Source organism: Myotis lucifugus, unplaced genomic scaffold (assembly GCF_000147115.1).
Source record: "Myotis lucifugus unplaced genomic scaffold, Myoluc2.0 scaffold_34, whole genome shotgun sequence".
Lineage (NCBI taxonomy): Eukaryota > Metazoa > Chordata > Mammalia > Chiroptera > Vespertilionidae > Myotis > Myotis lucifugus.
The window spans coordinates 992,394-1,009,744 of NW_005871082.1; the positions used below are offsets into that span (position 1 = coordinate 992,394).

At 46.8% G+C, this 17,351-nt stretch overlaps 1 protein-coding gene across 4 annotated transcripts in view; it reads left to right on the forward strand.

The window, feature by feature from the left end:
* ADCK1 (aarF domain containing kinase 1) overlaps nt 1-17,351 on the forward strand; it is a 108,618-nt gene that overhangs the window by 62,167 nt on the left and 29,100 nt on the right. For 3 of the 4 annotated variants that reach the window (XM_006086962.3, XM_023752493.1, XM_023752492.1), the window contains exons 5-6: nt 4,116-4,274; nt 13,918-14,076. In XM_006086962.3, coding sequence (XP_006087024.1) covers nt 4,116-4,274; nt 13,918-14,076 — 318 coding nt within the window. The remainder of the gene's footprint in view (nt 1-4,115; nt 4,275-13,917; nt 14,077-17,351) is intronic. The other variant, XM_014454231.1, reaches the window with a different exon arrangement.

The window sequence follows — 17,351 nt, forward strand, 5'->3', positions numbered from 1 at the left end:
CCCGGGCCCCCGGGTAGAGGGCGCCGCCTAATGTCGGTCCCTTGAGCCCCAGTCTTATGTGTCTCAGAGAGATGACAAATTTGTTCCCTCCCCCTCCCCATCTTTTTCTGTCTTTTAAAAAAAAAAAAACCACCCCTAAGCCTCCCCCCCCCCACCCCTTAAAAAAAACAGCCATACAAACCTAGAGAAATTTTTTTCCGTTTTTAGCCAAAGAACATCGATATATTTGAATCAGGGGCCGACAGTATTTAAAAACCCCATAACTGGTCTTTTTAAAAGGCAGTTGTTTTTCTTAATGGATTTTCCCGCCAGACCCAGAGGAAAAGAAAAAAAGGTGTGTGTGTGTGTGTGTGTGTGTGTGTGTGTGTGTGTTTGGTGGGGGGGGGGCGGGGGGGGCGGGGGGGGGCGGCGAGAAAGCCTTAGAAGGGGAGAGAGGTTTCTGCACTGACTGGAGGCAGCCGAGGCCCATCTTGAATCTAATTGCTGCCCATGCCGCAGTTTGTTTCTGCTAATGGTTTTCTGCTGAAAGGGCTGGGGGACCAGGCCTGATTGGAGGGGGGTTGTATTTGTTTCAGCTGCGTGGGGGTGTAATTCTGCTTTCAGGACAGGGTCTGTTTTTCCTTCCTATCTATCAGCTTAAAGTACTTCCACTGAACACTTTGAATCAAGGTTCCATTTAGAGATACTTTATTCATATTTAATTATAGGCTGTAGCACCAATCTTTAATTACCTTTATTATAAGCCAGCTAGGAACATCCACTAGCAATCAGTTATTGTGTGTGTGTGTGTGTGTGTGTGTGTGTAAGCATAGGAGGGTATGGGTGTGTGGCTTGCTCTCTGATAGAGGGAATAGATGGCTGCAGGGGCACTGGGAGGTGGTGGGCAGGCTGGGGTGGGGTGGGGTACCTGCCTGACAGGCTCCCTGTGCCAACTGAGTGGTGCACCCTCACTTCCCATGCCTGTCTTTGCTTCCACTGGTCAGGTTGGGAATTTGGACAAGTCCTCAGAGCTGGGCCTTGTTCACGGTGCTGAGTTGACAGTTGGGTTTGGGTGGTATCTCAGGACCCCTTCCATCCCCTGGTGGGAGCAGGGAATTATGGGAGGCCCCTTCCCATCCCCTCTGGATAGGGTGGACCAGGCTTCCTCTTACCCTGGAGATTGGGATGCTTGCTTCAGCCCTTTCCTTTCTCCACCTCCCCTTGGAGTGCTCTTGGCAGCTGATTTTGCACACAGCCCTAGCGATGCAATGACTCTGCAATGTCCCTGCAATGACACTGATTTGAAGACTGGTTGTCCGTCTCAGCGAATGAGCCAGTGTTCCCAGGGAGTGAGGTCAGGTCACTCCCAAGTCTCTTTGCAGTGGGGAGATTGGGCTGTTCCATCTGCCTGGGAGGTGAGGGTCCTCGTTCACAGCTCTGCTCCTGAAAGTGTTCTTGGTGCTCCTTCAGGAACTCCAGAGAGTTCCCAAAGGAACTAATGGTGATCTCATTATGTATCGGCTGGGAACGTTGCTGAAGTTCTCCTCTTCTATTCCTGGATCCCTGTCCCAGCAAGAGAATGGAGAGAGGAGGGAACTCACACTTACTGAGCCTCTTGGGGATGCCTGGCACCATGCCTGTGTTTCTTCAATTCATCCCAGCTGAGGCTGAGAACACACTGTATCAGTCAGAGCCCATTCTGCTGTGTGTGACAGAAAACAACTCAAACTGAATTAAGCCAAAAAAAAAAAAAAGGTATTATAGGGTGGACATTCAGGCATGGCTAGATCAAGGGGCTCAACCATTGTGATTAGGATTTACTCTTTCTGTCTCTTGGCTTTGCTTTCCTCTTTGTTGCTACTGTATGACCCTAGGCATCTCTAGGCTTCAAGTTTAATTTTAGCAGAAACAAAGAATCCCTTCTCCTACAGTTCAAACAAAAGTAAAACGGTTGAGTCTGATTGGACCAGTTGGGTCATGTGTCTATCTCAGAACCAATCATCGTTGTCCAGAGTATTCAGGGTTCTGATTGGCCAGGCTCACCTTGGAGTAACAGGTAGAGTCCACCTAGGTAAACCTTACACTTGACATGTGCTTTTCCATTTGAGGCCTTTGGATTAGTAGGAGTGTGGGATCTGGAAGACCCAGCCTTTTCAAAGGGAGGAAAGAGTTCATCCAGTTCTTCTCCAATGGAGAGAATAGTGGATTCAGTCCTTCAACAAATCTTTGTCACCGATTAGTTCCAGCCCCATTCTAGGTGCAGGGAATTGAACAAAATAGACAAAAGTCTCTGCCCACTGGGAGCTGATATTCTAATGAGGTATATATGGATGGTGGTCCTTGCATTGTTTTAATCCAAGGTCCAGGATAAAGGGTCTTGTGCAGAGAGATTCAAGGTGATTCTGGGGGTGGATGATGTGGGAAGAATATGGCCCTCAGGGAGCCGAGAACTCACAAAGGAGGGAAAAAGATGGGTGCATGGTTGGGGCAGAAAAGGGAAGTGGGCACTGGGAGGGGTACAGATTAAAACCCAATGAGGAAGGAGGGGGCAGGGAAGCTAATCCATACCATCTCGTGACAGTGAAGTGTAGGCCCCTCCCAATTTGCCTGGACCTTTGGCCTCCACAGGATGTTGATAAATGGGATGGAGTTTAGTGAAAGCTAAAAGATGATGACAGGGCTGGAGGGAGTGATTTATGAGACAAGATTAGCAAAGTGATGGTGCAGCCTAGCAAACGGGATGGGATGGTGGCTGTGGGTCATCTAACTTCTGAAGTCCAAGGAGGGGAGAGGTGCTGAGGGGCTGGGTGTTTGCTGCAGAAGGGGACAGAGGGAGGTGGGGGCACAGTCTGCCAACCTGGATGTGTGAGAAGGAGGGGAGGTGTGTGACTATCCACATACACATTTGGATAGCTGTGTGTGTGAATGTCTTAACTTTCCGGCATTGTGAGGCTACCTAGGGACTTCAAGAAACAGAGGGGATGAGTATTTCAGCCTTGGCTGATCTTGCAAAAGGTTTTTAGGGACCTCCTTCCCATCTGGTAGGATATTTATATCTGGATCATGTAGGTGTGACCACTCAAGTCAGAAAGACTTTTTCCTTCAGGAAAATTGGTATGGCATTTCTTTTTCTTTTCTTTTTTAAAAAATGTGTTTATTGATTTCAGGGAGAGGAAGGGAGAGGAAGAGAGAGATAGAAACATCAGTGAGAGAGAATCATTGATCGGCTGCCTCCTGTAAGCCCCCTACTGGGGATCAAGCCCATAATCCAGGCATGAACCCTGACTGGGAATAGAACCGTGACCTCCAAGTTCATGAGTTGATGCTCAACCACTGAGTCACGCCGGCTGGGCGGTATGGCATTTCTAATCAGAAAAGAGGGAAGGCAGATAGGAAGAGAAGATGGAAGAATAAGGGTATATGTTCCATTTCATAGAGAAAGTGAGGCACAGAAAGGGCAGGGGATCCGCCCAAGGCGACCTTTGGGTGGCACTGCAGGTGGAGACCAAGTGCAAGGCTCGGGCCTGCAACCCTGGGATCTCTGCCAGGTGTCTGGGCTGAGAATGGGCTTGGGGACCCATGTTGAGGCTGCTGCTCAGTAGGAATACGAGGTGGTTGTGGGGTGTGCAGTCTCCAGCCAGGGTTCCTTGAACTCTCCAGGTTGGCGTGGTGGGAAATCTTCCATCTGACCCCTGTCTTGGGCTGCCCTGGGCCCAGATTCTGTTAACTTTTGATTATATCCCTATGTGAGAGCCTTGGAGGCACCGTGGTAGGTAATTAAATGGGTGGATTATGCACATTTCGGAACATTCTAGATCAGCAGTTGCCAACTTTCCGGACTTCATGGACCACTGGTTGCGACCGCTGTTCTAGATAGCACTTCTTTGGCCTTAAATGCAAGTGCTCAGGGAACCTTTGCATATGTGTGAGACCGTATTCTCCAGTGTGTTTTCTGTCTCCCTCCCTCCATATGCCTGGTGTGAATCTCTGGCAGCAGAAGCTAGGCTGGCATACAGCTGACAGAGCAGAAAATCTGTGGTGGGGGCATCAGGCAGCACAGCTCTGGCCTGTCCTCCTGGCCCCTCTCACTGAATTCAGTCATCTTAATGGTTCCATCCTCTCTCTACTCTTGACAGATCCATGATTTGTTTGTGAGCTTTGATGACACCCCTATGGGGGCTGCCTCCCTGGCCCAGGTCCATAAGGCAGTGCTGCATGACGGGCGGACGGTGGCTGTGAAGGTCCAGCACCCTAAGGTGCAGGTGCAGAGCTCGAAGGACATTCTCCTGATGGAGGTGAGAACCTTCCCTTTCACCTGCCTTCTTCCTCATTCTGCGATCCAGGCAGTACCAGGGAAACTGGCTCCAGGCTGGTGGGTAGGAATGGCCCTTTGAGCAGCAGTGGCAGAGAGGAGGTAGCATGACAGTGCTGTGACTATGTGATTGGTCACATAGGGCTGGATTGGTCAGTTCATTCTGATTTGTTCCTGGGAATGGCATGTGGGTGGTCTCAGAACACTGAACAGCCACTGGGGCCAATGGGACTTTAGGAGGATGGCATAGAAATGAGATGAACTAGAGGTGATTTCCTTGGGGGTGGAAACATTACATCTTAATTTGTTAAATTATAATGAAAGAGAGCATGTGGCCAGCCAAGGGATATAAAAATGACGGGAGAGCATGTGGTGCCAGCTGGGTGGCTTGACGGGAACTGGAGGACCCACTTCAAGGTGGCCCACTCATGTGGTTGGCAAATGGGTGCTGGCTGTCAGCGGGGGGCTCAGCCAGGGCTATGGGCCACGGCCACAGGTCCTCTCCAGGTCATCTCTCCACAGTGGCTTGGGCTTCCCCACAGCATGGCCGCCGGGTTCTCGGAGTGAGTGAAGTGCTGCCTGAGAGAATAAGGCTGAAAGTCCATCCTAGTTTTATGACCTCGCCTTGGCCGTCATGCAGGCTGCTTCCTCCTCACTCTATTGGTAACAGCAGGAGTCACGGAGGCCCCCTTTGAGAAAGGGGTGGGAAATAGACTTACTTCTGGATGGGGCTTGGCGTGGCTCTAGAGCAGCAGTTCTCAACCTGTGGGTTGCGACCCCTTTGGCGGTCGAACGACCCTTTCACAGGGGTCGCCTAAGACCATCCTGCATATCATATATTTACATTACGATTCATAACAGTAGCAACATTACAGTTATGAAGTAGCAATGAAAATAATTTTATGGTTGGGTCACAACATGAGGAACTGTATTTAAAGGGCCAGAAGGTTGAGAACCACTGAGCTAGAGCATTAGAGTGGGAGATATCGTTGCAGCCATTTTGGAAAATATAGCCTGCCAGAATTACCCACTGTCATCAAAGGGGAGATGAATGAGTGGCTCTCTAAGAAGGGCATAGTAGATTTGGTGTTTTGGAGTGCTTGGGAAGAGCAAGGAGAGTGGGGTGAGTGGGTGAAGGAGGATTGAGGCCCAGGGAATGGGGCAAGTTAACGTAGATTACTCTTCTCACGTTGTGCCATAGGTGTTGGGGGAGTGAGAATGGAGGTCAGTGCAGAGCCAGGATTAGAGGTCGGCCAGGCAGCCGTGGGGCTGGCAGCAGCAGAGAGAGGAATTGAAGGTTCAGGAGAGCAGATCACTCATAGGTCTGGTCCAGCAGGAGACTCGGGGGACGGGCTGCAAGGGTGCAGGTGAAACCAGCAGCCTTTGTTTGGAGGCTGGAGAAAAGTGGTCGGGCTGGGTAAAGACAGGTGTGTGGGGCAGAGGGGAAGATGGGGGAAGGTGGGCAGCTAAGTTGTACCAGCCTGATAGCCTCTATTTTTTCTCTGAGGTAGGAGGCAAGACCATCTGCTGAGAAAGGGGGTAGGAGGTGGCTTTGGAGGCTCCAGTAGGGGCGAAGGTTTGAAATAGTTGCTGTGTACATTGGAAGAGAGCAGGATTGCCGAGTGGCCCTGGGAATCGCCTCTGGAAACCTAGGTTTTCTGGAACACCTGTCAGTGGCTATGGAATGGCCATTGCTGGGAGGGACCAGGAGTCTTGGAGGATCCCCGGCCATCCTGAGACCCAGCAGCTGCTCCTGCGTCAGGTGGGAACCAGCCTCTGGCCAGCCATGTTGTCAGGAGGACAGCTGACACTGTTTTCTCTGCTCAGAGCCTCACTGGCTCCCTAAGTAATGGTGGCCGTAGGGTCAATCACAATAATAGCAGAGATAAAGATTTGGCATCTTTTGGAGATAAGCATCAGATGCTTTTCTCGGGAAGAGCAGCCTAATGGCCATGTGCAGAATACAAAGTGGCTCCTTCACACGGCTGAGGCCATGCTGGGGCTGGGATCACAGGCAGATCAGAGTCCAGTACTCACAGCCTTCAGCAGAGAGGCTGGAACCGAGGCCTGAGGTCACCTCCTCTGAGGGCCATCAGCATTCCCAACAGTACCAGGTGGCACTGCCTTCTCACCGGACACATCTCTGGTGGAAATACTCTACCTGGGTCACCCTGCTCTGCTGTAAAGCTAAGAAGAGCCTGACTGGAAAGCTCATTTTATTTTATATTTGAAATTCGTGTATTTTTTTCTGAGTCTCTAGACCTAAAGTGGGGCCTTGGTTTTAGGAACGACAAGCCCAGAATGGTTCTCAGGGATGCTTGGCAGGAGAAGAACGATTTCTAAGGGGTATTAGGGCCACCTTAGCCACATTGTTCTGCACAGCCTTCTGGTGCTTCCTCTCACGACAGGTTCAGGTGTTGTGAGCCCTTTCCTTCCCTCCCACTGCCCACTATTGTTCATCTCTCTTCTCTGACCCAGTGATTGATCACAGCATGGCCTTGAAAGGAAGACTATCTAATCAAAGTAATTCATACTAAGGAGAGAGTGACTAATAGAGTTAACCTCTGGATATTTGCAGTTTAAGAAATCCTATATAATAAAAGGCTAACATGCAAATCGACTGAATGGCATAATGACCTGTCGCTATGACGTGCACTGACCACCAGGGGGTAGATGTGCAATGCAGGATCTGCCCCCTGGTGGTCAGTGTGCTCCCACAGGGGGAGTGCAGCCCAGCTGGAAGCTGGGCTCATGGCTGGCGAGTACAGTGGTGGTGGCAGGAACCTCTCCCACCTCCGATGCAGGTGGACGGTAAGGAGCAAGGGGTCCTGGACTGTGAGAGCCCCAGACTGAGAGAGGGATTTCTGATTGCCGGCTTGCAGACATCCCCCAAGGGGTTCCAGACTGCGAGAGGGTGCAGGCCAGGCTGAGGGACACCCCTACACCCTCCAGTGCACAAATGTTGTGCATTGGGCCTCCAGTGAGTTTATAAGTCCAAATGCAAATCTGCTGTAAGTTCTACAGGAGTTAGGCTTTTTAGAGTGAGGAGTGGGGACTACTGGTTGTATCATTAGGATGTTGTTGGCCAAGGTATCAGAAAATTCGACTAAAAGTGGGGTAAATATAGTAACCAATATTATCTCACATTTCAAGACTTCTGGTGGTCATGTCAACATTTCCAGTGTTGACTAATCTAGCACTTTGTGTGTGTTTTTTAATCCTCACCTGAGGATATTTTTCCATTGTTTTTTAGAGAGAGTGGAAGAGAGAGGGAAACACAGAAATACTGATGTGAGAGAAACATATTGATTGGTTGCCTCCTGTATGCACCCTGACCAGGACCCATAATGAGGAGGAGCCTGCAACCGAGGTACATGTCCTTGACCGGAATGGAACCTGGGACCCTTTCGTCCACAGGCCGATGCTCTGTCCGCTGAGCCAAACCGATTAGGGCTTTGTGGTTTTTAAGGACCTAGGTTCCTTTGGTCTTCCACTCTTCCATTCTGGCTTGTCCTTCTAAGGTAATGCCCCTCATGGTCCCCAAACAGCAGTTTCTGCTATTACAAGTGGATGACATCTGGATGCCGAAGAGGTCCTGTTTCTTTTCTCATATTCCTTATCAAATAGGAGCCCGTCAGTAGAATCCCCTTCATTTCTCACTGGCCAGAAGTCGGCCATGTGCCCCAGCCTAAATCGGTCTTGGTGAGAGAAAGACCACTGCTTATTGACCAATCATGACTCACCTTGTCAGGTAAAGGACTGCCTTCCTTGAAGGACATGAGAGATGCACATATTTGAGGTTCTGTTAGCCAGGATGGTGTGGGACATGGCTTTTGTGTTGGCACTCAATAGTATGTGCCACCCTTGTGTTTTGTGTCCCTTGTGAACCTGCCACTCCTCTTGGGAGAAGGGGACAGCCTCTGGGGTAGACTGTTGAATGGTGACAGAGAAGTGAAGGCCGGCTCTCAGTAAATGGTGTTTGATGAACCGGATGATGTGGGTGACTTTGCACAAAAGAGAGAGGTGCAGCCAAGGGTGTTTTTCGGCTTTGTCATTATCACCTGATATTGTCCCTTTAGTAGCTGGGGCAACTCTACTTCTAGATGCACGGCCAGTGACTCTTATTGATTTGAGTGGCTGTCCAGAGCCAGACTAATTGGGCCCAGAGATTGGAACAATGATTCAGCAGGAAGGGGGAACTGACAAGGCAGAGTCCACTCTTGGCGGGCTGCTGGCGGGCTGGCTTTGCAGCGGCTCCTCTCTGCCCACAATAACAGGGAGCTCAGTTGCCGGGCGCACTGTGTTTGAGAGCAGAGTAGGGTTTGGAACCGGGGGTGAGATCTGATCCCCACATCCCGATGGTGACACCACCCTGTATGTCTCAAGATTCCCAGTTTGATGCTGAGCTCCCCCTTGCACTGTCACCCCCTAAAGCAGCGGTTCTCAACCTGTGGGTGGCGACCCCTTTGGCAGTCGAATGACCCTTTCACAGGGGTCGCCTAAGACCATCCTGCATATCAGATATTTACATTACGATTCATAACAGTAGCAAAATTACAGTTATGAAGTAGCAACGAAAATAATTTTATGGTTGGGGGTCACAACATGAGGAACTGTTTTAAAGGGCCATAAGGTTGAGAACCACTGCCCTGAAGACTCTATAACTCATGGCCGGGCACCCTGCCCTCTGTGTACCACCTGTCCCGAACATGCTCTTTAGTCTTTGGATGGGACTCTGGTCTGAGCACTAGAATCTGACCCCCCATTTGATGCCACCCAGCCCATCCCAAGGGTCCCTAAAAAGAAAGGCCTGTGATAGTCATGTTTTTGACTTCTTTGGAACCACATTTTCAGGAAATGCTGCTGTTGTCTCATTTCTTTTCTGAATGTGTTGATTGAACAGTGGGTGGCCAGGTAATGTTTGTGTGTGGCACAGAATCCAATGGTTGATTTTATTTTTAAAGATAGATCTCTTTAAAGACCCAGAGATGTAGACAACCCCACGGAAACTTTTCTTCACCCTATATTTTCTGTTTTCTAAAAAGTGTGCACTTTAACAACTTATCAGAACAAAGATAAGGCCATGAGTGCCGAGTTATTTACGTAGCTTCGAATTGATTTTCGATCCTTGTCAAATACCCATTTTTACCAGTTCGGGTTTGCACAGGTGTTCTATTTTGTGTGCTGTTTCCCATAGAACATTATTTCTTTTATAATATATAATAACTTGATAACAGGAACTTGCATTTCAGCTGCATGTTACAGTTTACAAAGCTCTTTTTATGCCTTATCACAAGCTTCCTATTGTATCATTTTGCATTGTACTGCATGAGACAGGGCTGCATAAAGAAAGAAGGAAAAAAAACACCCAACAAAACCCCAAAACACCTGGGTCTAAGTCCTGCATTTGAAATTATAAGTTATGTGACCTTGAGAAATACTTTAACCTCCTGGAACCGGTTTCCTTCTTTGTGAAATGGACACGCAGAGGACGGAATGAGGACATACATATAAAGTGTCTTGCAGCACAGTGCCTGGCATGTAGTGTGTGCTAAATCGTAATCCCTCCCCTTTTTTACTATTATCAATAGCAGTCAAGTTTTCAAGCTTTTATGTGATTCTTAATTTTTCCATTATATTTCTGTGTGGCCCACAATTGATTTTCCCTCCTGTGAGCCATTGACCCTATATCAGTGGTTCTCAACCTTCTGGCCCTTTAAATACAGTTCCTCATGTTGTGACCCAACCATAAAATTATTTTCGTTGCTACTTCATAACTGTAATGTTGCTACTGTTATGAATCGTAATGTAAATATATGATATGCAGGATGGTCTTAGGCGACCCCTGTGAAAGGGTCGTTCGACCGCCAAAGGGGTTGCGACCCACAGGTTGAGAACTGCTGCCCTATAGGAAAATAATTTCATTATTCTATCTTGAAGGAGGTATTAATTGTTGAATATACCTTGATTGATTCCTAAGGTTCCAAATCAAGTAGAAAATTCTCAGGCATTCCAAACTGTGGTTTTCCAAATTTGGAGATAATCCCCTTTCCCACCAAAATCTCAGAAATAGAACAATTTAATCCATTTGAATAACACACATGTGAACATATAATTATTTCTCGGGAGAGGACAAATCCTTTGAAATGTTCATTTGTTCATTCATTTATTCATTCACTCACTTATTCACGTGAATATTCAATAAACATCTGCCGTGTATTGAGTACATGCTAGACACTGGTGAAAATATTGGCTGTTGGAAGAATTTTATGGAGAAAATACATTTTGGAAGAAAAATAAAAAAGTCAAATTGATAACAACACCTGTTTTATTTTAGTTCATTGCATCTGTTGTCAAAAAAGAAAAACTTAAGTGAATCTACTTAGAGCAGGCTCTTAAGAAGGGAATTGAATGAAAACAGAAGGTGAAACTGAGTTTTATTTATTTCCCTCAGCCAAGAAAAGTTTTAGACTTGGATCAGACAGTGACTTGGACCAGACAGTGCTTAATCTGACCCTTCTCCTCATCCCCTGAATTATGTGCAAAATTATGCAAGCATGTACATTTTCTGGGCTTCATAGCTAGCGCCACAATTTTAAATTGGTGACTTCCTTTAATGGGGATGGTGTCCTCCTAGAAAACTAAGAACCATTGATTTCCATCAAAACTGACCTATGTTTTAAAATAACCAAGGGTGCTCTGGCTGGTGTGGCTCAGTTGGTTGAGCACTGCGCCAAGCACCAAAATGTCACTGGTTTGATTCCAGGTAGGGACACTGCACAGGTTGTGGGTTCGATCCCCAGTAGGGAGTGGGCAGGAAGCAGCCAATCGATGTTTCTCTTTTACATCAATGTTTCTCGCTCTCTCCCTCCCCCCCCTCCTTCTCTCTCTCTCAAATCAATAAAAACATATTAAAATAAAATAGGATAACCAGGGGAGTAACTCACCCACCACCCAGAGAATGCTTTAGAAACCAGTTTAATGAGTACTGTACAATTTTTTGGGTTATGAATTATTTTACTAAGTAGTTATTAGCAATTAATATCAGTCAATAAAATCTTTGATTGCTTTTATGATTAATGACATTAGGTATTAATAATAACCAATAGTACTAGTAATAACTAATTATATAATTGATTAGTAACAGAAAAATCTTTAAAGTGCCTATCAGTGCTGTTTGGATGTTAATGATAATGAAAAATTTCACAAATAACAGTGACCGTAGAGTAAATGATGAGGATTTGTTTGGCCAGAAGACTCATTCCCAGGTATAGACCCAACTTGGTTGCATGTAACTCCCTGTGTACACTCACATCTGGCTCAGGGTCATTACCTAGGAGTTAATCAGGAAATATTGAATGAACAATTGACCAAGCCTCATTGCGGCTCCTTCCCTCATCCCTACTGGGTGAGAACCTCTGGAATTTAGGTCAGAACCAAAGTCCGAAGAGGTTTCTTGCCTGAACTCAGAGCCCAGAGTTGAATTCAGGTGCCTCTGGTGATGTGTGTGCCCCTGGCCCAGGCCTGGGAAGGTGCGTCTGCTTCCTGTGCGCCAGCTCTTCCTCCCCTTTGGCGGTTGCTGAGGGCCATCTGAGGGCATGGTGATGAGATGCAGTGCCTGGAGGCTGCTGGGCCAGGTGTTGCCACCTCTCTCTGCCTTCCAGTTTCATGTGACACCAACAGAAACACAACATAAACTAAATTGATTATCATAAGGTCACAGGTCTGGCCCATGAAAGACTAGACAAGACTTAAAAGAAATTAGACTGCAACCAAATGCAATTAAAAAGAGTTTTGAGAGAAATTGAATATAATAACCCTGTGTGATGATTCTTTTAGACCGGCGTCTGGTACACAGCCTAGGACTTGTGCTTAAAAGCAAAACTGTTAATGCTTTGTAGTTTATGGTTCTGCTTTAGCTTTATTTCTTTCATACCACTTGTGATGAACACATGTTGGGCATAATATTATAGATTAGGACAAAAGGAAGCACAAGCCAAGGCTCATAGGTGGGGCTCACTAAATCCTCCTGGATAGACTGGCTGGTGTCTTAGGCTACTGGGGCTGCCATAACAAAATACCATTGACCAGGTGGCTTAAACTGTGACATTTATTTCTCGCAGTTGTGGATGCTGGAAGTCCAAGGTCAAGGTGCCAGATGATTCAGTTCCTGGTACGGACTTTCTTCCTGGCTTGTAGACAGCTGCCTTCTCTCTGTGTCCTTGCATGGCAGAGAAAAAGTGAGCTTTGATCTCTCTCTGCTTACAAGAACACTAATCCCATCATAGGGGCCCACCTCCAGGACCCCATCTAAACCTAATTAGCCCCCAGAGGCCCCACATCCAGACACCATCACACTGGGCTTAGGGCTTCAACATAAGAATTTGGGAGGGGGGAAGGGGGACACAGGCACTTAGTCCTTAACAGTTGGGGAAGGTACCAGCAGGCCCATGGTTCCTTGGTTCCTGCTCAGTGTCCTCCTGCTCTAGCCAGGGGTGGAGAGGGGTATCTCAAACTTGGACTGTAATCTACCAAGAATTACTGAGAGGGTTGGTCGGCGGTCTCCCCAGGCCTGACTTTGAACACTAACAGGAGGGCTTATCGGCGAGCAGGAGGGTTGCCTGCTATGCTTCCCTCCTGGATTGCTGGACCATCTCCCACGTTTCTGGCATCAACCTTGCTCACCCACTGCAGAGTCACGTCTGTGAACTTGTGAGACTGTCTCAGCTCCAGAGCTCTGGTGGTGAGGTAGCCTCAGAACTGAGTCCCTGCCCATGGAGGGGCTGAGCGTGCTCCGCAGATGCCACTGGACTCTGGCTCTCTGCCAGTGACATTTAATTTCACGTCATTAAACTGACAACGAAATGCCAGATGAGTCTTCTAACCCCACTCCCATTTTCATCCTGTCTTCACTCAAGAATCCACAGTGGGGCCAAATGGCCCAAAATCTGAGCTTTTCATCCAAGTGGTCAAATTCCTTAACTTTTACTCATCTTATCTAACCCTGTTTTCTTTTTCAATTTAATTTTTTTAAATCATGAAATAGTTTAGATGTACAAAAAGTATAGAAAGTAACATTATGAATGCTCAGGTGCCAACCACTCAGCTTAAGAAATAAATAAAAGCTCGGTGACAGTGGCACACACTTTAGCCCTTCGTAAACAGGACCGTGAAGATCAAGGAGCAGCAAAGGCAGCAGTTAATCGACATGCTTCAGAGCAACGGTTTTGGGGGCTGGGTGGACCCAAGCAGAATTCTATTTCTATGCTTCCTTACTGGGCAAGTTCAGAAAAAAAAAAATCATATAACCTCTCAGAACCTCAATTTCCTTATCTATGAAATGGGGAGATGATAAGAGTGTGCACTGTGTACTTCCCAGATTGTGGACATGAAGTGGAGTAACTCAGTCAAGTGCTGAGCCAGTGCAGGGCATGTGGGGAGCACTCAGCAAATGGTAGTTGTTGTTACTGCTGGTGGCTGGTGGCTTTTCATCATCTTGGATTTGGACTACAGCGGTGGGCATCAGGGGAGACCTGGTGGGTTGTCAACATTTAGACCAGGCAGGAGGGCAGGGTGCCTTGGTGGGGCATCAAGAGCTGACTGATGGGGTGCCTGGTGGATTTCAGGTACTTGTCCTGGCTGTCAAACAGCTGTTTCCAGAGTTTGAATTCATGTGGCTGGTGGATGAAGCCAAGAAGAACCTGCCTTTGGAGCTGGATTTCCTCAATGAAGGGAGGAACGCGGAGAAAGTGGCCCAAATGCTCAAGCACTTTGACTTCTTAAAGGTAGGAGGGAAGGGCAATGGGGGCATGGTGGGAGAGTGCAGGGGAGGACTGTTCCTGGCCCAGAGTATCCCCCCTTGCAGGACATGAGTGGGGACATCTTCCTGAGTGATGTACATTAAAGCCCTTGGAGGCAACATTATAGAGAAACACCAGCTGTTATTGTTGACCTGTCAGTCAATCACACAGATGTTTATTGAATGATCTACGATTTCAAGACACTGAGTGCTACCCAAAGGCCTGTGAATTGTGGTCTCTGCCTCCATGAAATATGGGGCTATGGCGATGATGATGATGATGGTGATAGTGATGATGATGATAGTGGTGGTGGTGGTGATGATAGCTAATGCTACTGCACTCTGAAGTGTTCCTAACATTTCATGTATATTATATTAGCTCATTTACTATACAGTCCATTCTGCTATAACACAACATATGTGTTCTTAGAAATATCCATAGTATGTAGAATCACACAACAGACACCACAGGGCTTATAGGGAGAATAGATTATGCTTAAAACATTCAAAAACATTACCACTGACATGAAAAATAAAAGAAGATAGGAACCTGCTCAGCTGGCGTGACTCAGTGATTGAGCGTCGACCTTTAAACCAGGAGGTCACAATTCCATTCCAGGTCAGGGCACATGCCCGGGTTGTGGGCTTGATCCCCAGTAGGGGGCGTGCAGGAGGCAGCTGGTCAATGATTCTCTCTCATTGATGTTTCTCTTTCTCTCCCTCTCTGACATCAATTAAAAATATATTTTTAAAAAATAAAAGAAGATGGGAACCTAATAAAGAGGGTAGCATAGTTTTTCACCTGTTAAATGGCTATGAAATACCGAAGACCACAGGACACATGGCACTTCACCTTGACACCTGCTTGCGAAGTGGGCATCAGAAGAGTTGCCACTTGTGAGTTATTGTGAGCTGATGGAAGGAGGGCCGCCTGAAATTGGACGGGAAGTTGTGACACCAGGTGTGGGTGGTGATGTTTGAGATATATGTGTCTTGGGTATTCCTATGTGGTGTGGTTCTGTGTTCATGTGGTATTTCTCGTGGATAATAGCACACATAAGCAAATGCAAAATTTGCAGCATGCTCCAACTGTTCCCTAATATGTCACTAGATTTGGAACAGATTGGTGTTTTCAAGTATTTCTATACAGTAGAGCTGCCTGTATAGTAGGAAACACTTATTGTGGGAAACACAGGAAACAATAGAGTTGCGACTTTGTGAGAGGCCCTGCTGGGGAGTTCTCTAAAGAAGAAGGGATTCAGAAGAAGGGACTCGTGCAGCCAATCATAGTCAAAGGCTCTGCTGTGGGCTTGGCACTGGAGCTGGTCCTTGAGGACTGTCCTGGTGTTTCCACAGGGCACACATGGATTGGGATGAGATGTACATCAACACTGCTCTTCTAATGCATTTAATCCTTAGTGGGTTTGGATCCATTTACCCAGGGGCACCTCTTCATGGTGCAGGGGTTGGGACCCTGTGGTAGTCTTTACAAAGAGGTTGGCGCTTTTTTAAAAAAAATTTCGTTATTGATTATTACATATGTGCCCTTATCCCCACATTACCCCCCATCCCCCCCACTCATGCCCTCACCTCCCTGTTGTCTGTGTCCATTGGTTAGGCCTATATTCCTGCATATAAGTCCTTTGGTTGATCTCTCCCCCTTACCCCCACCCTCCCCTACCTTCCCTCTGAGGTTTGATGGTCTGATCCATGCTTCTCTGTCTCTGGATCTGTTTTTGTTCATCAGTTTATGTGGTTCATTATATTCCATAAATGAGTGAGATCATGTGATATTTATCTTTCTCTGACTGGCTTTTTCACTTAGCATAATGCTCTCCAGTTCCATCCATGCTGTTGTAAATGGTAAGAACTTCTTTTTTTACCGCCGCATAGTATTCCATTGTGTAGATGTACCACAGTTTTTTAATCCACTCATCTACTGATGGGCACTTAGGCTGTTTCCAAATCTTAGCTATGGTGAATTGTGCTGCTATGAACATAGGGGTGCATATATCCTTTCTAATTGGTGGTTCTAGTTTCTTGGGATATATTCCTAGAAGTGGGATCACTAGGTCAAATGGGAGTTCCATTTTTAGTTTTTTGAGGAAACTCCATACTGTCCTCCACAATGGTTGCACCAGTCTGCATTCCCACCAAAAAAATGAAACTAGGCCACCAAGTTACACTATACACAAAAATAAACTCAAAATGGATAAAGGACTTAAACATAAGATGGAAAACCATAAAAATACTAGAGGAATCCACAGGCAGCAAAATCTCAGACATATGCCGAAGCAATTTCTTCACTGATACTGCTCCTAGGGCAATGGAAACTAAAGAGAAAATAAACAAATGGGACTACATCAAAATAAAAAGCTTTTGCATAGCAAAAGAAACCATCAACAAAACAAGAAAGCCCACTGCATGGGAGAATATATTTGCAAATGTTATCACCGATAAGGGTTTAATCTCCAACATTTACAGGGAACTCATACAACTTAACAAAAGGAAGATAAACAACCCAATCAAAAAATGGGCAACAGACCTAAATAGATACTTTTCGAAAGAAGACAGAAGAAAGGCCAAGAGACATATGAAAACATGCTCAAAGTCACTAATCATCCGAAAGATGCAAATCAAAACGACAATGCAGTACCATCTCACACCTGTCAGAATGGCTGTCATCAACAAATCAACAAACGACAAGTGCTGGCGAGCATGGGGAGAAAGAGGTTAGCTTTTAACTCTCAGAAGAGATTAGCCCTTCTCTCTTAACCCTGGAGCCCTGGAGAATGTGGGAGGGGGCGTCCCAAGGCCCTTAGGAGCTTTTCCAGAGCTGTCAGGCAGCACCCACTTGGGGAGGGTATCTCAGGACATTGAATGGGCAGGTCTCTTGCTCTGGTCTAAGGTGCTCATGTGGCTTGGGGACATCGTGAGAAACAGAGGTAGTGTTTATACTTCTGCTATCCAGATCAATTAACAGAGGCGGGGAGACTGAGGGTGTGTCTACACTGGCCACCTAAGAACTGTGAAGTTTGGCTGAAGGGAGGAAAAGCCACAGCTGTGGTGATCAGTGTAGCATCTTGACACATTTTTTTTAAATGTTTTTATTGATTTTAGAGAGAGAGGAAGGGAGAGGGAGTGAGGGATAGAAACATTGATGAGAGAAACATTGATTGGCTGCCTCCTGCACGCCCCCTACTGGGGATCAATCCTGCTTCCCCAGGCATGTGCCCTGACAGTGAGTTGAACCGGTGACCT